The sequence below is a fragment of the Apteryx mantelli genome, chromosome 12, assembly GCF_036417845.1.
Source record: "Apteryx mantelli isolate bAptMan1 chromosome 12, bAptMan1.hap1, whole genome shotgun sequence".
NCBI classification, from domain to species: Eukaryota; Metazoa; Chordata; class Aves; order Apterygiformes; family Apterygidae; genus Apteryx; species Apteryx mantelli.
In genome coordinates, this window is record NC_089989.1 from 14,778,643 (window position 1) to 14,797,471 (window position 18,829).

Below are 18,829 nucleotides of genomic sequence, written 5' to 3' on the forward strand. Positions count from 1 at the left end.
CCCTCCCCATGACTCAGGGCACCATGTAAGGAAGAATAATTTAATGCTCCGTTTCATGAAGTCAGACCCCGTCCAGGGGCGAGTTGAACACAGCACAAACGCCCAGCCCTTCCTACACCTGCCATGGCCCTGTGCTCGGCCTGGGGCTGAGGGAGCCCAGGTCCCTTGCTTGCCACATGCGGTTTGTGGTGCTGCTGCACCTGCCCCTGTGCTGCTGGGGAGATGAGGCCTTGTGCTCTCTCAGCTGGACCCACAGCCCAGCATCAGGTTTCCCCTGAACCAGCCTCTCCCTTCCTCCAGTCCCCCTGCCCTGGCCCTAGCTCGCTCCTTGCCTTTCAGCCAGAGGCAGCGGCCAGCCGCCTGTGGGCTGAGTGAGCCCTGCCATCACAGGCAGCCTGGGTGGGTGAGGGCACCGTGACCCCAGGGCAGCGGGACCTTCTGGGGAGAAGCTGGTGTGCAGCACTGCAGGGCACCCCGCTCAGCCAGGGGAGCCCAGGGTGTGGGGCTAGGTGCTACGAGCTGGATGGCTTGGTGAAATCATCCACCCCTGTGATGGTGGCCTTGCAGAAGAAGCAGTCCTTGTTGTTCATCAGGTGCTGGTTGATGCAGGCTCTGGGACAGAGGGTAAAAAACAGTGATGTGAGCTCTCCCTGAAACACGGGGTGAGCTAGAGGCTAGCAGCTGCCCTGAGGGGGCTGAGCAGAGCCCCAGGCCCCAGCACGCACAGGCTCTACTCACTTGCATGACTTGTGGGAGCAGGGTCTGAAGATGGCCGAGATTGGGTGTGCGTAGCAGATGGGGCACAGGTCTTCCTCACTGGTAGGCTGTGGGGAAGTGCCAGGCGGTTAGCAGGTGGCAGGACAAACTGGGCACCCCAGAGCTGCCTGGCAGCTCCACCTGGAAGCAAGGGCAGCTCTGAAAGGCAGGACACAACAGAGTGGAGCTGCCCTGATGGCTGGTCTCAGCTGGGGTGGGACACGAGCTGCAAGATCTGGGACTGGAGAGCTGGGAGGGGGAATTGTGCCCAGCAGCCCTGGGTGCAGGTCCAGCTTGGGGCTGGGCTGTGTGCAGAGGGGCCCATGCACGGTGTGCAAGGGGGGGGGGGGGGGGGGGGGGGACTCACTAGGGTGGTAGCAGCTGCCTGCTTGGACTCTTCACTCAGGTGGCTCAGCATCTTGTCCACCTTCGCCAGCTCCTCGGTGCTGATGTAATCCGTGTCTGTGGAGACAAACCAAGTGGGGGGTGTGTGTGTGTGGGAAGACGGCCCTTGGGTTGCCCCAAGGCCACTAGGCACCGCGTTGGGGGGGGGAGGGGGAGCAGGGCTGCCCTCATGAGCCAGCTGGGGCAGGGATCCCTGTTTTGGGGGTAGGGAATCCCAGCTCTGGGGACAGGTTGCCCTGGGTTTGGGCACACACCTGCTGCAAAAGTCCTTGTGCAGAATGCAGCCAGGGATGCTGCTCAAACTGCCAGCAAACAAGGGCACTGACCCAGCGCTGGGTCAGTGGCTGGGTGTCTGGACTAGCTCCAGCCCTGCTGGCCTAAGCGCCAGCTGGGGAACAGCAGGGGCGATGAGGACCTGCAGGCCCATCCACCCCCCGTCCCCTGGGCTGAGCTGGGACTGGGTTGCAGGGCACCCACGCGTCCCAGCAGCCTCAGGATGGCGCAAGCTGCTTCCTCCCATCCCAGCTGCAGTGGGGGGGTGACGGGGGCGAGCACTTACAGGTGTGCAGGGAGAAATGGCGCTTCTCTGTGGCGGGGGGAGCTGCTGCCAGGGCCGACGGCTCAGCGTGGCCCAGCAGGTACTGGATGGAGCGCAGCTGGAAACAGGGGTCCACCAGCAGCACAGCCGTCGCGCGCTCAGCACTGCAAACAGATACGGTCAGGTCGCCCCTCCGCCCTGCCCCTTTGCCCCATCGTGCTGCCTGCAGAGCCTGCCTGTGTGGCAGGCACTGCGCCAAGTCGGGGGGGGGGGGTGGGAAGGGGGGGGGTGTCCCCCTGCTTCCCACAGCATCTAGCATGGAGAGCATGCTCCAACATAGCTGATCGTGCCGAAAAGCAGCCACTCTCCCCCTCCACCCCGCTGGGGAGGCTTTAGAGGCCTCTGGCAGGACTGATGCCCTGCGTCAGTGGGCGCTGAGCCTGCAGGCCTTGTGTTCAGGTGCCTGGATCAAGCCACAGGCAGCTGCAAGGCGGCCGAAGCAGCCAGGCGCTCCCTTGCGTTGCTGCACAGGCTTCCCCAGCAAGGGTAAAAGGAGAGCTGGCCCTGCGTGCTGGCAAGCAGCGCAGCAGCCGCGTGCCAGAGTTTGTGGTTGCCTGCACCTCAGGGACCAGTCATGGTGCCCCCCCCCCCCAAAAGGCAAGTGGGTGCCTGTCCTACACTGGCAGGAGGGAGCATTCGTGGCTCTCAACTGCAAGCTTCAGCAGGGACAGCCAGGCTGGATGAAGGCACGTTTCTCAGGAAACATATGTCCACTCTGGCTATGGGGGGGCCGGGGGGGGGGGGGTGAGGAAACCCCCCAGCTCTGCGCTGGCAGGGATTTGGGGGGGGGGGGGCAGAGGACGAACGAGATGATGGCTTGGGGACCTGCATCTCCATCATGCAGCAGCAGCCCAGTGACTCCCCATCCGCAGGCCCCAGCAAGGGGCAAAGCTAGTACTGTGGCCAGTCCTTGGGCAAGCGGATAGCCATGGTGCGAGCCATGGCCAGGGTAGCACTAGCCACGCAGGGGGCAAAGGAGAGATCCGCAGGAGCAGTCGTAGTCGCAGTCTCAGCCCACACTGGGGAGCAGCAGGTTAACAGCTTCTTGGTTTGCAGCAGCTGCAGCGGCCAAATTAGCCATTTGCTGCCCTAATGGAAACCAATTCCCCAGCCCAGCTATCCGCTTCCCACTAAAAGAGCTCGGCCCCTGGGCAATGACATTCCTGTACGTCCTTCACCATGCTCCCATCCCCATCCCTGCCGGCAGCCCAGAGCCGCTGGCTCCCAGCACCTCCTACTCTGCAGGGCACCTGCCGGCCTCAGCCTCCTCCAGCCACCGTGGCCTTGGCCAGGGGCCCCGGGCTTGAGCCGCGCCAGCCTAGGGAATCCCTGACGGATTGAGTAGGGGGTGACTGGGATGCAAGAGGTGAGAGATCGAGGGGGTGCTAGGCAGGCTGGGGGGACTGCCAGAAAACCCCCAGGCCCTGCACCATCCCCCCCCCCCGAGCCTGGGAAGGGGCGAGATTGTACCCCAGAGGGTCCCGGAGGTGATGATGGGGGGGCAGGTTTTTTTCTGGCATTCTGCCAGAGGCTGATACTGCGATTTTAGCTGTCTTGGAGCATCTGCCACGCCTGCATTACAAATTACAATTCTTTGAATTTGCTGTTATCAACCGTGAGGGTTGGAGGCTGCACGCTGCCGAGGCTGGAGGGTCAGAGAAGCATCCGAGTCCCCCCAGGCGACCAGCCGCATGGCCCCCTGCCAACACCAGCCTGGCTGCGCATCGCTCTGCCCACTAGCGGGACAGCAAGGGAGGGCTGCGCTGTGCAAAACTGCCCAGCCACGGCCACCGCGGCCACCACTCCCCGCGCCGGGACCAATGGGATCCCGCCCGGCCCACACGCTGCTCGCAGCCAGCTCGTAAATAGAGGCAGGAGCGGGGCCGCACTCACAGCAGCGAGCCCAGCTCTCCGGGAGATGCTGGGCAGGAAGGAACCGGCCACCAGACGGGGGGTCGCCTGGGTCCAAAGCTGCTGCTGCTGCTCCTCCGCCCCAGGCTGCGGGCCACTGCGGGGCGATGTACCGCGGCAGTGCTTAGCCATGAGCCGAGCACCCGGAAACTTTGCGCTCCTGGGCTGTGCGGCTCCTGGAGGCGGGGAGGCTTTCGGAGCCCCCCGCAAACTGCCTCGACACGCTGGAGCATCGCAGCCCAGAGCAGCGGTCCTGCTGCTCCTCTGATGCCTGACACCGGCACTCATCCAGCCCTCTGCACCTGGGTGCCAGGCAGCACGCAGCCAGCCGGAGCACAGGTACACGGCCGCACTGCATGAGCCGCGGGAAAGCTGGGCAGGGCCATGCTGCCCTTTAACTCTTTTCAAGCCCCACTGCTGGAAGCGGGGTCCTTTCCATGCTGCAGAGCGGCACCTGCAAACGCTTGGTAGAGCCCTCCTCCCCGCCCCTGCCAACACAGGGGGATCCCAGGGAGAGCAGAGCATATTCTTCTCTATTTATTTTCTCCAGCGAGTCTTTGTCGAGCCTGTATTTGCCTCAGGGGCAGCTCAGCCCCGGCTGCTGGCCTGCCCTGCGCAATGGCTGTGCGGGCGCCTGTGGACCCTCTCTGGAAGTGGCTGGCGAAGCTGCTGCTATTCCTCGAGCTGTGTGCTCGCGGCCGTGCTCTCCATGCTTTGCCCGGGCCCCGCGGATGCCCGGCTGTTTGCATCTGCACGTCCGACCTCCTGAGCTGCAGCCAGCAGATGCTGCAGCAGATCCCCCGCGCGCTGCCCCGCACCGCGACCACGCTGGATCTCAGTCACAACGCCCTCACCCAGCTCCACGACCGCTGGCTGGCTGCCCTCCCACACCTCGAGGCCCTCCACATGAGCCACAATCAGATTAAAGACCTTTCTCCGCAGGCCTTCCACAATGCCTCCTACCTGCGGCACCTCGACATGTCCTCCAACCGCCTACATGCTGTCAAGACACACTACTTTGATGCGCTGGTGAGCTTAGAAGAGCTTCTGCTCTACAACAACTGGATTACCCGAGTAGATGAAAATGCCTTTGCCAAGCTAAGTGGCTTGCGGAAAGTTTACCTGAGCTGGAATAATCTCACCAATTTCCCCTTCCACTCAGTGCAAGGTCTCGGCAACTACAGCCTCCGCACTCTGGACCTCTCCTCCAACAACCTGAGCAGCATCCCTGTGGAGGAGCTGGCAGTGTTGCCCGAAAACATCAGGAATGGCCTGTACCTGCACAACAACCCCATGATGTGCAGCTGTGCACTTTACCTGATGCTCCACAGGTGGAAGCAGCAAGGTTTCAGCTCTGTGAAGGATTTCTTTGAGGAACACACTTGCAAGGTTTCCGACAATGTGCCCCGATCCCTGATTAAGTTCCTCAAATACAGCCAGATGTTTGAGAACTGCTCAGCAAGCCCTGAAGACCTGCACCCCTTGCCTTTCCCAGCACTTGTGGACCAGACCCTCCTGATCACCTGCAACACCACCCTGCCGGACACAGCCACTACCTACATGTGGATCTCCCCTCACCATGAGCCCATCAAACACCCAGGCAACAGCAACCGCTCCTTAGAGGTCTACCGCAATGGCAGCCTAAAGATCACAGCGGCCAAGCCCTGGCACTCAGGGGTTTATGTGTGCCTGGCCATCATCAGCCCCCAAAATTTCAGCAGGATGTGCGAAGTCAATGTGACTGTCCAGTACCCCAAGCCAGCTGGGGAGACCTTCAGCACCGGGCTCACAACCCTCCTGGGGTGCATAGTCAGTCTGCTGCTTGTTCTCATTTACCTATACCTCACACCGTGCCGCTGCCTGAAATGCTGTAAGAAAGCAGCTCCTCTCAGCCCTCCACAAGAGTGCAGTGCCCAGTCCTCCATCCTCAGCACCACTCCACCAGCCACGGATGGGCCAAACCGCAAGGTCAGTGCCAACAAGCACGTGGTCTTCCTTGAGCCCATCAGGGAGACACAGAATGGCAAGATTCGCCTGGCCCTCAGTGAAGATTTCTCTGATGCCAAGCACCCGAAGGTGCTGCAGCTCAAGTCAGACTCGGAGTCCATCATCAGCTCCGTCTTCTCGGACACCCCCATTGTGTCGTAGCACGGGGCAGAGCTGTGATGAGAACTGGAGCCTCCCGAGAGCTGGATCTGCCTAGAAGAGCTGTGTTTTCCTCCATCGCTGCTAAAAGGAGGATTATTAGGCACCCCTAATTCCTCACTTGACTCCTACCCATGAGGGCTTCCTGCATCACCCACAACTGCTTCATGCACGAGCCCCGCGTGCGCTTTGGGCCCGGCAGGCACATCAGTGCCCAGCAAGAGCTCCTTGTGTAAGTCACCGACAACTGCCTCTTTAGGGTGAATGGTAACACTAATTAACCCAGCACTTCTGAAACAACCCCCCTGCTTTGTTCGGGTAGTTGAAATTTAACAGTGACACAGAGGCCGGCTGCCACATCCTCGGGTACACGAAACCCAATCCAAGTGCCACCACCACGGACCCCCGCCCCGGCCCTAGCAATAGCCGTGAACAATGTGGGCACCATCCTTGCTCATGCCCCTGAGCCCGTGGGGACAGAAATGCCACTGTCCTCTCCCAGTCTGCGCTGGACCGTGTTGGTGGTGCTGTGGCCCGGAATGGAGGGGATGCGACTCTGTTGCAAGGGGAGCTGGGCTCCCTCCTGATGCTGCCTGGCGCAGCCAGTGCCCTGCATTCAGCTGTCATCAAGGGGGATTTCTGTAAGTAAGTGCTCCCTCTCTGAACAGGTCTGTGCAGGGAAGAGGCATTTCAGCACTAGAAAAGTCATTCAGCCAAGTAAATGTTATGAGCTTTTGCCTCTTAACACTCCCAAGAAGCTGTAAATAGTAAAGACAGGAACGTATTAGGTGACACGATACAGTGCCCCGACCTGCATTGCTCAAAGCTCCCCATGCCACCAAGGACGATGAGGTCTCAGATGCACCATCCTCCCTTCTCTGTTTCTCCTTGAGACAGACAAACACACTGCTAAAGTACAGCTATTTAGGCAGCAATCTAATAAGCGTATCAATAAATGTGAGTAATCTCTCCTCTCTTGGGTCATAATTCTCTAGTTACATTTGAATAAAAATGCCTATTTTTTTAAGCTCACACTGGCCTGAATGTCTCCTTGTCCTTGCAGGGAACTGGTGCAGAGCTGCCCTGGCTTCCCACGGGTGCAGCTGTGGGAGCTCCTTCCCACCGCCCCTTTTGCCAGGAGCCTGCTTGGTTCGGAGGGTGCCCTGAATTCCTGCTGACCCAGCCCACTGAGTCAGGCATCGGTGCCTGTGATTCGCACTGGGCTCGCAGCCTCTTTTACTGTCAAACAGCATTAACTTCGCCTCGGCGAGGGGGTTAAATGTGCAGAGACAGAGCTGGTGGCCCAGGGCCGGTGAGAGAGATGTGTCAGGTCACTTGTCCCAGGAGGGCAGGTCTCCAAATTGACAGCTTGGCCACTGGGGAGGGAGTAGTGCCCACTGACACACCAGCAGCAAGAGGCACCTCCAGACCCCAAAAGGCAGGAGCCAGGATTTAGACCTGGGGAAAAGACACCTTTGGGAGACACTTCAGTCTCTCCCATTGGGGGGTGTGTGTGTCTTTTTGCTTAACTTGTGCTGGTTCAGATGGGCACAAATGGCAGGTGGCTCTGGCAGAGCCATGTTCCCGGGGCTGCCCAATGGTGAGCGTCAGAGGGGGGTCACGCGCATTTGCCATCCGTGCCTGCTGCCCCAACAAATTGCCAGCACATGTGGGAAGGACCTCTTATCCGACCTCCACTTGGAGCAGGACTGTTGCCAGCACTGGCTCCATCTGGCCTTGTCTTTGGCTGAGTCTTGAAACTTTCCAAGCATGGAGATCCACTACCTCTGCAAGCACCTAGCCCAGGTCAGCACCATTCTTCCCTGATACCCAGCCTGACCCTCCTTCTTAGTTCACCCACTGCTGCTAAGGAGAGCTGCTCTGCTACCTCTGTAACCCCCTTCGAGTCACTGCAGCTGCTCAGAGTGCCTCTGGGCCAGGCTAAACCAGCCCAGCTCCCTTTTTGTTTCCATGTAGGCCCGGTGCCCAGGTCCTGGCCCCCCTCAGCAGCCCTCCTCTGGCCCCACTAATGTTTCTCCACAACCCTCTGGGACAGGGGGACCCATGGCTGGACACAGTAGTTCAGGCATGACCACGCCAGGGCCAAGCAGAGCTTGGTTTCTCTTGATCTGCTGGTCACCATCACCCACTCCTTAGGTACAGCAAGAATGCACAGCTGTCACTTGTGCCACAAGGATACCCGGACCATCCGCTGCAGGCAGGAGCCCAGCTCAGACACTGCCTGCATAGTGCAAATGGGGAGCAGGACCTTCCCCCAACACGCAACTCCCCACAGTCCTGCTCCCTGGCCCCAAGAGCCGTTGGCAGCAATGTCCCATCACAGGTCTGTGAGACTGGAGGGTCATTTTGCTCTTCCTTGTCTGCAGTATCACCCAGCCTCTACTACACTTGAACCCTTCAGACAGGGTTAGTGCCTGTCCTTCAACTCTTTCAGCAATGAAACAAGTGGCTTTTTTCCAACAAAAAGTCAACCGTGCTCAAAGTCATTCTACCTGTCAAGAAATTCCCCATCCAACCAAGAAGAGCAGAGCGTTTGTGAGGGCAGCTATCCTGAGATAACTGCAGCCTTTCAATCTGCCTCCTGCCACAGATCTCCCCCGCAGCTCCATGTGATACGTGCCCAGCTGCTGCGCAACCTCTGGGACACTGCTTGGCGGCTGGGGAACACGACAGGATGCGGAGTGACAAGCGCCGCCGGCCTGCACCCTTGCTCCCGGTGTGCCAGCTGCCAGCGGCCCTATAGTCTCACGTTAGCGCAGGGCTCTTGATGACCCTGGGACACCAAACCAGCCGGGCATGCCGCAGTGCTGCTGGGAGATGGCAAGGTGCTTCATCAGGAGAGAGGCAATGTCGGATGGATAAATAAGTGGCCTGGCCCAGCATCCAGCCCTTCAAGGACAGAGCTGAGGCAATACCATCCCCCGGCTTTGCACCTACGCAGGGATCCCACTGGAAGGATGATCTGAATTTCCCCCAGCCTCAGTTTCTAGGATGGGCCCTTTCAGAGGGGACTCTTCTCACAGCTCTTGCTTTGCTTGTGCAAAATCATTCCTCCATCATCCGCTGGTGAATTAAACTTTTACTGCTGAAATCCAGCAATCTGCTGATGCTTTAGCTGCATTAATTGCCTCAGAGTCCCACCCATGCCTGGAGAAAACATCCTAGAGATGTGCTAAGATAGGGGGTGTGCAATCATTCATCCCGGTGTGGCTGCCAGAATCTCTGGAAACCAGCACCGAGAAAGAGATGATACACAGCACAAGAGGGCCCAGGTCCAAACCTCATGGTTTTCTCAAGCATCACCGGTGCTTGCAGAGATGGTGCCAAGCCCATACGGGACAGAGCAAAGTCCCAATTAGCCTGAAGCACATGCCACCTCCAAGGGTCACATCCCTCTCCAAAAGGAGAGACCCTGGTGGAGGCAGAGGGGCATGTGTGGCCAGGCCCGACGTTGCCAGCTCCTGCTCAGGCTGGTGGGGTGAGGTGCTGCTCCAGCCTCCAGCTCCTTGAAGAAACTGTGCTGGGAGATGTTACCTATTGCTGCTTTTCTCCTACCATCCTTATAGGTCTCCTTGCAAACCTTCCCACTCTCTCATGCTAACAGCAGCTCCCCAAGGTTTAGAGCACCTGCAAACTTGCATCTTCATCAAGACTAAAACTCAGAGAAAGCCCATGCTAACTTAAATTCAGGGAAAGCCCAGGCTAACTACAGTGTAAGCGAAGCACATGAGGGTCTGTCCTGGGATACACCAGCCTGGACAAGGAGAGCTCTTCTAGGCTGTCTGCAATACTTCTGTCCCTGGAACAAGGTTGATCCTCACTATGCTGAGGATGGTATATCCAAGGTTTATATTAAGCACCTCTCCCAAGGGCTTCCCGTTTGTATTTACCCAGGAAAATCCTGCTGCTGCATCTCACACTTTTGTGAGCTTTCTGAAGCTCAGAAAGGACCTGGAACCACATTGCTGCTCCAGTCAGCAAGGCAGGGAACTGTCAAAGCAGTTCATTAAGCAGCCTGAAAGGCTTTATGGCAAATCATCTTAGCAAGGAAAAACATAGCCATGAGCACAGCCTCCCTGACAGGCAGGAGCTTGAAAATGTAATGGATGATCCCCTAGGAATACACCGTCCTCTTTCGGCAGCCATCTGCACCATTACAGCCCCGGCTCGCTGCCAAACACCAGCCTCCTGCTCCTTGACTCTGCAGGGTAAAGTAACAAGTCAGCACAAAGCACAGCGTCCCAGGCACGCGAAGACCCAAGTCTATGGTGATGAAGGACTAGCTTTGGGGACTGGCTGCTACTTTGGTACTGTCTCCAGCACTGACTCCTCTCCCCAGCACTTTGGATCTCAGCTATGGCAACTTGGGCATGCTGAATGCCAGTCCGTTCAGCACAGCTATCAAATCTGCCTTTCCGCCTGCTGCTGGGGATGGATATGCGATGCACAAGATTGGACCTGAAGCCTTTCCTTAAGATGCTCATCATTTTACAAAGTGATCAAAACAGCAAAGCTTGGTGCTTGCCAGTGCGATGCCTGCTCCTGCCACCCAGTGTGTGCGCAACAGCTCCAAGGGGTGTGGGAGATCCCAGCCTTTGCTGATTTCATCGCCCAGGACTTTGCATTCAGAGCTGGCAGCTTGTAAGAACAGTAAGATCAGTAAGACCAGACTGTTTTTTTAACCATGAAAACTAGGCCTGACCTATTCATTCTGCCCTGCTCTGATTCACGCTCACCCCAATACTTTATGTTCTGCAAGACTCAAGTACCACTCTTTTTCTAGGTTTTTAGGGCAGGGTAGCAAGGACTCCTTCAGACTGACTGGCCCAGGAAATGTCTATTCCTGCACCTCACTTCCAACACAGCTCGTTTATCACTAAGTGTTGGAGGGAGCATTAGGATTTAGGAAGTGATTGGTAGTTAGACTCCTACGGGACTGCAGAGAAGTACCATGCCCAGAGAGAAACAGCCAAGTCTCCAGGGTCCCAGCAGGGCTGCAGCCGCTATGGCAGGCATCCAGGCTGAGTTAGGAATCTGCAAATTGGGAATTTTTTATGACTTCTCCAGTGATGGTGACTCTGAAACCATCTTGAGATTGAATAGAACCTGCTCAGCCTGCCCACCCTGTGCAGCTTCGCACCTGCTTGCCTTCCTTGAGCCTCCCACTTGCTGGAAGTGCTATTCTGTCCAGGGGAGATCTCTGTCTCTGACTCTGGGTCATCTCTGACTTTGGGATGGCCACTCAGTTTCCATAGGGTCATCCCAGGGCAGAGAAGGAGTGAGGAGCCCAGCAGGAGCCAATGCCACCATTTGTGCCCAGGGACAAGCCGGAAGGATGGAAACAAGTCCAACCTATAAGCCCAGTCCTAATTACAATGTGCATGTAGGGGACCAACAGCCCCAACTTTAGGCCTTGCCCCCTTTCCCTATCGCCAGCTCTCATCAGGATCATTACACAAGCTCTCATCCTGGCCAACACTGCTCCATTAGCTCACTCCAAAGGACGCTTAATAGAAAATCTGCTCAATTATTTAGCAGACAAACGGGGGGATGATACCAGCTGAAGGCAGCCAGGGTCTCTGGCATGGACCCAAAGATTCAGACCAACTTCTGGCTTAGCCTGCCAGCTTCTGCTCTCCCTCTCCTCCCCAGGAAAACGAGGCTCAGTCATTAGAGCCTGGCAAAACACAGAGCATGAGGGCATCCCTGCCTGGCCATCCCCTGCTGGGCACTAAGACACCCCTCAATGACGATGCTGCCCAACAACTCTCAGACCTGAGGGCTGATTGCCTGGGAGGGGGCAACATGTCAGGGAATGTTATGGAAGCCAGAGTAGTCCCAAAACACCATTATGGAGGCCAAAGTAGTCTCAAAACAAGGAGCTGTTGCCTCTTTTATGAGAGAGCCTAGCCTCCAGTGCCAAGCTGGACTGCTCTTGCCAGTTGAAGAAGTTTAGCTCCCTCCCAGCAAGGCCTTTAGGATCAGGCACCTGCTTTGCTTGGAAACACAGGCCAGTTACCATATTCCTGTTGTGGGAACCAGAAGACCCTCTGCCAAGAGACCCCAATTTGAGCTAGCAGCTTTCCAATCTGTGCCCTGCACTAATGCTCCCCTGACCCCATTTGCAAGTCTCATTACATCCCATGAGTAAGACAAGACATGATAGCCCTCGGCTCCCCTCTTGTTCAAGCTATCTGCTCTTTAAGGACACTCTATGCAACTGGTATTAACGCAAAGTTTTCCTTTCCCCCCTCCAGCTCCCAGGAAGCATTTGGGAGTTGTGTTAACAGTGACCCCAGGAGGCTTTATAAAGAGCAGTAAGCCTGGACAAGGATGGCACCGAAATTCTGGTTCATCATGACCAGCATCAGCTATCCTGCCAGACTTGACGAGGAAATGCATTTCTTCTTTCTCAAAAGCACAGTCCGCTCTACCCACGGACTAACGCATACGATGTATCAATTGTCTCATCACATCCTAGCCTGGGCAATGTTCCTTTTATTTGTGCTTAATGGCTCTGTTTTGTGCCAGGAGTCCGTAACAAGAGGACTTGCTGCCTGGCTGAGTGTCCTGTGCTGGGCAAGGAGCAGCTGAGGCATCAGACTGCATCCTGATAGCGCTCCTGGATGAGTCTGCGTTTGGGGAGCTCCAGGCTGGCACCATGCACGGTCCCAGGTCTCATTATACCCAACCTTCCCCGCTGGGGCATTTTGCCCTGTAAATGGGACCTTTTTCTTCCACTCCCAGATGAATATGTGCTCTCTGCCCCAAGGCAAAGCCTGCAGCACCTTTCAACCGAGTGTCCAGCACACAGGAAAGGTTGCCTCTGTGGCTGGGTTACAGATATTGAACCTTCAGAGAGGTCCCTATGCTAGGCCCAGAAAAGCCATCCCCAAACCATGGAAGTCACATGAGGTCTTGTCCCTGGTCCTCATCCTCTATGGCAGAGCCTCTCTGCAGTGAACCAGTCCGGTTAACAGCTATTGTCTTAGGTAATCTCCATAAAGAAGTTCCCATAAGCAGGTCTGAGTTGTATAATCTCTCTCTACTATTGACTAAATATCTGGAAATCCACCAATTACTAAATGGGGCCCAGAAGAAATTTTTGCCTGCTTCCAACACTGCCCAGGTGCTTCTGAGGGAGGAAAAAAGTCCCAGAAGCATTTGCCCATCCTGTTATCCTGCTCACTACACTGAGAGAAAAGAGGGAGCACCAAGAAGGAAAGGTGTCTCCTCTTGAGTTTATATAAAATGAGTCTGGAGAGTCTGGTTACATGTTGGATCCTTTAAATCTGTTCAGTTACTTTCTACAGCTACAAGACCCATGGCTATCATCTCCTGTTGGAGAGTACTGACTTGAGGAAGCTTCTAATTCTCCTTTTCCATTCCATGGACCATCCTCTTACTTATGTGCTTGGAGACAGACACTCCTGATCCCCCTGTTCTGGGCCAGCCATTGTTGACCTGTATCATCTCCCCAGCTTTAGGGCAACTGTGGGGTAGAGACTGGAGCAATGTCCCTACGGGTTTCTGCTTATCTTAGTTGCACTTCTCCAAATACCTTCCAGCCCTACAGCACCATATGGAGATGGTGCAACCAGGCCTGCACACAGGATCAAAAGGGGACCAAACCCTCGAGGAACACAAAGGCAGTAGAAAAGTCTCTGCTTTTTCTCTTATATCTGCTTTTTTCCCTCCATCCTGTTCCTGCTTGCTCTTTTGGAATGCAGCTGCACTGAGCAGAACCACCCCAGAAGCAGGGTACAACACTCACACTCAGCTCCTGAGCCAACACACCAGAATTGAGAGTCCTGTAAAGACAGCGAGTGGTTCAGTCTTCCCTTCAACGTGAGTTACTTTGCCTGTGGTTATGCTGATCTCTCCCTCTACCATCAGGCTGCCCATCCCCTCTGCTCTGGTAGGGATGGAGGATCTCCAAGCCACTCAGCCTTGGTATTTTTACATCTTGATTGAGCTAAATAACTCCTCTGCAATGTTTGCCTGCCTTTCTCAAAACAGCAGTATATCAAACCTCAGATTTAGTGCAGGGCTTTGCAAAATCATGTAGAAGCACTTTGTTTTATAGAGAATTTTCCCTGGGCTTTCTCCTATTTCACCTTGTGTTTCTTCCGCTCGGATACGCCCACTGTAAGGAGATGATGCTTTTCCCCCATCAGTCTCAGGATTCTTATTTATTTCCACTTTCAAGCACCCAAGGAGGTGACTACAGGGCCCTTGATACCGAGGCAGAGATTTGCCACTTCCCAACTACATGCAACTGGTTACAGCACCTCCGGTTTGCGATCCCACGGCCAGCTGCTGTCTGACTGGCAGAGGATGATGTTAGCACAAGGGGGACAGTGCCACTTGGCTATTTACAGCCCCTTTGATACCAGCTGCCCAGGTTTTGCTAGCCCAAAGCACAGCTGGCTTTTCAGCCACAGGCAAGGGAGATGCAATCTGGAGGCCTTTTGTCTTTCCAGGACTCCCTGCAGGCTGGGAATGGTGTGATCTTCATCAAACTATCATCTTCCCAGTTTGCTGAACTAGCTGAGGGCCAGAGAAAGAACTGTTATCTTTTCCCCTTTTACAAGTGACCTGGCCTGGAACAGATGTTTGAGGAACAGGAAGGCAGGGAAGGACTTCTCATCCTGCCCAGCATACAGGAAACTGCTTTATTACATCTCCCCTTCCCTCTAGGAAGAAGTAACTAGTTGTGGAGTTGAATTCAGAACTTTTGCCCTTTCCACGCAGCAGAATTCTGGGGGAGAGCAAAATCCACCCGTGTTCACAACCCAGAAAGGCCACTGATCAGTGACCTTGTGCTAAGCACTTGGCACTGTCACACTTGGGGCTGTGTGACTGGTGCAGCAGCCACGGGAGGCAGGATATAATTAGATTTATTTGTGTACATCTTTGAGTCCTTGAGAGAAGAAGCTGAAAGTCTGGCTGCAGGGCTAAGCTGCTCGGCCAGATGGGGTTCTGCTCTCCGCAAACCCAGAGACTATCATGTTCTCCAGATGCAAAAACAAGCAGGATGTGCAGTGCAGACAGAAGAGCCCCATCTCCTACAGCACCCTACAGGGCATGGTGGCAGGACAAGAAGTGTACAACACTGGGAGACAGCAAAGGCAGGGTGGCAGGTGGTACTAAAGCCCAAGCCTAATTTCAGGACTCAGAGCAAGCAGGCACAGACACATGTAAACCATCAACAGACCTCCAGTCTGAGCCATGGCTCCACTGACAGCATTTTCAGCGAAGACCTATGGAGGCTGTCCTATTCGCAGTCACATGAGAAACCTACTCAGTCCCAGAGCAGGGGTTTTATACATAACAGCCTCTGCACTCAATAACCATGGACACGTAACAGGCTGGACAACCAGATTTTTGCTTGTTGCCCCGCAGCATGGGGTCATCATCTGAGATCACGTTCCTCTCCCCCTTGCTCTGATCTCCTCTGGGATCTCCAGGGGACTGGTGAGCCTCATGCTTCCTAGCCTCCCTGGAAATACCCAAGCATTGCAGAGGGAAAGGTCAGAGGAGCCACAAAATTCTACTTTTCCCTGGGGCACTCAGTGTTCACAAAGAAGCTGTCCAGAGAACATCATTTTATCTGTCAGAAAACACTGCACACTGGGTGGAAGGGATCCCTGGAGGTCTCCAGTCCAACCTCCCACTCAGAGTGAGACAATGACCAACACTAGATCATGGCCTAAATGCTAAATTAGTTCAGCTCTGGCTTTGTCCTGCCAAATCACTCCCCCAGTGCTGTGCCACTGAATAACTGGTAACCATAAAGACAGGAAGATTTGGTTCATTGAAAAATCAACACCACATCAGTGTCCAGACACGATTCATCTCACACTTCTGCCACCGGTCTGGACAGCTGGGAGCTCTGCTCACATTTTGATGCTTCCCCAAGAAGTGGCTAGAGTGGAGGAGCTTGTAATCAACTCCCACATCTAGTCCCGTGTGCAGCAGCGCTTTGCTTGCATCACTGCATCAGCACAACTCCTTTACATGCAGCATTCACAGCCTTCAACAGTAGCTCTCCTGTTGCATACAGTACCAGACCCCATTCTGGCAAGGAAGTTGCATATATGCTGCCAGTACAGCACCTCATAGCAAGCTCTCATGAGTACAAGGGCTTTCCTGCACCATAGGGAGGAGTTTTGCAACCAGCAGCAGTATTGCGATGCAACTGCTGCAGGGGAATGCAGCTCCTTGGCTTCTGCCTGCTCACTGCACCACATCTGCTTCTCCTCACTTCAGTCTTCATAAACCCACATTGCTCCTGCAATGTCTCCCACAGCACTGACTGTTGCAGCCACCCAAAGCAATGCCACACACAGCGACGTGGTGTTTTGGAAGACAAAAGTCACTCACCCTTGAACATCAGTGTCCACAAGCAGCCGGACCAGTATTCCTGTCACAGCCACGAGGATTGGGTAATGATCCACACTCTCCAGCCCTACGGAGGCAAAAGAGAAAGATAGAGCCACTCCCACAACATGGCAGGCAGGACAGGGCTGCACTGCTGCTTCCCAGACTTGGTGGCAGAGCAGTCCAGAAGGTAGAGACTGGGACTTTGGCTCTCCAGTGGGCTGCAGCAGAGCCATGGGTTTTCTCAAAGACAGAGAAGTCTTCCCCTCTAATGTGAGCCCCAGCTTCAGTTGCTGCTCCCACTATAGAGCATCCCTGCCATTTCCAAGACTCACCAGGAGAAGATGGTCTGTGCCTTCTTAAGTAGGCAGGAAAATCCAGCTGGTGCACAGGAAATTTGGGATGCCCATAAGACAGCACCTAGAGCCAATCTCCACTCACTGGCACAACTCAGCTGCCCACAGCTACCTCCATGAGGAAGAAGAGGGCTCATGTTGGTTTCTTAGCCAGAGAATGGCTTCCCTCAACAACTCAGCGCTCCCTCTGCTCAACGCAGAGCTTAGCAACTAAGTTTGCTACCTAAGCTGAAATCAGACCAGGGCTTTCAGCCTTTCAAACAGTTCCAATCCATCCTGTGTCAGATCAGTTTTGCTCTCTAGCAAGACCTCTCCCATGCCCAGGTACAGCACAGCTGCCATGTCAACTGCAGATGGCAAGACTCGCGCATTGGCCACCTAGTGAGGCCAGAGATCCAAGAGGGAACCAGACTGCTAGGGACTGAGGAGGGCAGACGGAGGCTAAGGGTATAGAAAGAACAACAACACTCAGGTCTGTTTGGAGGATTTGTGTGTCTTCCGAAGACTTCTGGAAAGGTTGTGGCAGCCTGCAGGACCAGAGAGGCTTCCTGGTCAGGGATCTAGCTTAACTGGAGAGGCTTGAGGGCTGATCACATACATCTCTGCGATGACTTTGGATACAAGCCACCCCCTGCTTCCCAAGGGCATTCCTCCAGGACATTTTCAACAGGAAGAGAAGGACAGAGAGTTTATGCATGGACTCACCGGGCAGACGGAGGTTGACCACTCTATCAAACAAGTTCCTTTCTGCTGTCACACGATTCAACACTTGGTTCAAGAGCTGTGTGGGAAAAAGCAGATGGAGTTTGTACTTTTCGGACAGGCCTTCCTGTGTGCAGCATCCAAAGAGCATGCTTTGGAGCAGCATGTCAGGCTCAGTGCATGGGTGCAGCTGGATGCTGCCAAGTGGGCTCCCCCTCCATTGGTGGAGAAAGCATGCTAGAGACAGGGTTAATAGAGGACTTTTGGAATCAACACATTTGCCCCTTTTTACAGCTCCTAAATCTCTACCCTGAACTGAACAGCTCTGCAACATGCTCCTTTCAGAGCTACAACAGTTGAAGCATCAGCTAATGCTGGCTGTCATGTCCTGACACAGAAACTGCCACATGACAGGTGGGACTGCTGCAAGTGCACACTGGTCCCATGAGAAAGGCAACAGGCTGAAGCAAGGTGCTGGACAGGGCTCCCTTCTGTGTGTCTGCACAAGCTTGCAGCACTGTCCTAGCTTGGCTGCAGTCCAGAGGCAAGTGGCACTGTGCCACAGTGGTTTTACCAGAGCCAAATCTCATGAGTAAGAGTCAGTTTGAGATCAAGCTGATCTCAAACTGAATCTAAGCATCTTCCACTTAAGAATCCCACCTACATATACTAAGCTACTTCGGTGGATGAAGCTCTTGGCAAGCAGAAACTACAATCCCTAGGACATGCCACAGCCAGTGAATAGTGAGCCAGCAGCTGCTGCTGGACAAAACCAGTGTCAGTGGGGAGAAGTGCAGGCAATAGTATGGCCAGCAGCTGACCACAGTCCAGGCAAGGGCTCTGCCGGACCTGGAAGTGGCAGCAGGACAGACCTGCCAGTCCTGAAGCATGGAACAAGTGCACAGAGAGCAAACTGCTGCTCTGCTTGATAGAACATCACTATAGGCAGAGATTTCTGCCTATGAACAGCACTGAAGGAATCAACTGTAAAGGCACTTAATTAGCCATCATTAGCTCCTGCCCAAACCCCAGTGGGATGAGTGAGGCCATTCCACACTTGACACAACCACTGCAAGCTGTGTGCAGTCTCTTAGATGCAGCATCCTTCTTCCTGTCACCCTCGTGCATCAACAGCAAACTCTGTGCAGCTTTGGGGGCACATTCAGCATTGGGGCATGGCTTTGTAGTGACACCAGGAGGGGAGGAGGATGCTGTGGCACCCTGCTCTCTGCTGGCTGTTCCCCAACCTCCTCAGACCATGTGCTAGAGGGTCCCTCGCTCTCCTCCTCATGTAGGGATCCCTACAAAAAGCCCCAGGCCAATGACTTCCCTCCAGATTGCTGTGCTACACCCTGCTTGGGTCTTGTCTTGCCTCGTCTGCTCAGAGCACCAGTGCTCTCTACATTCAGGCTTATGGCCTGAAGTATGGATCAATCCAAACCTTTCAGTAAAGTATGTATGACATGCCCCCACCGGACTGGCTCACACAAGAGCAGCATGTCCTCGGGGCTTTCTAGGGTGCATTTTGAAATGGAAACTTTAATTCACTGGA

At 55.0% G+C, this 18,829-nt stretch overlaps 2 protein-coding genes across 2 annotated transcripts in view; one reads left to right on the plus strand and one right to left on the minus strand.

The window, feature by feature from the left end:
* Positions 1-26: 26 nt before the first annotated feature.
* Positions 27-18,829, minus strand: part of RNF123 (ring finger protein 123) — a 63,198-nt gene continuing 44,395 nt past the window's right edge. The window contains exons 34-39 of the mRNA XM_067303304.1: positions 17,281-17,356; positions 16,223-16,307; positions 1,721-1,863; positions 1,124-1,218; positions 739-824; positions 27-612 (exon numbers count right to left, since the gene is read on the minus strand). Of these exons, the coding sequence (XP_067159405.1) occupies positions 513-612; positions 739-824; positions 1,124-1,218; positions 1,721-1,863; positions 16,223-16,307; positions 17,281-17,356 (585 nt within the window). The 3' untranslated portion in view covers positions 27-512. The remainder of the gene's footprint in view (positions 613-738; positions 825-1,123; positions 1,219-1,720; positions 1,864-16,222; positions 16,308-17,280; positions 17,357-18,829) is intronic.
* On the plus strand, positions 3,804-6,822 carry AMIGO3 (adhesion molecule with Ig like domain 3). The gene has a single exon (XM_067303599.1). It carries the CDS (start codon positions 4,289-4,291, stop codon positions 5,816-5,818), a length of 1,530 nt encoding a protein of 509 aa, XP_067159700.1. The 5' UTR covers positions 3,804-4,288; the 3' UTR covers positions 5,819-6,822.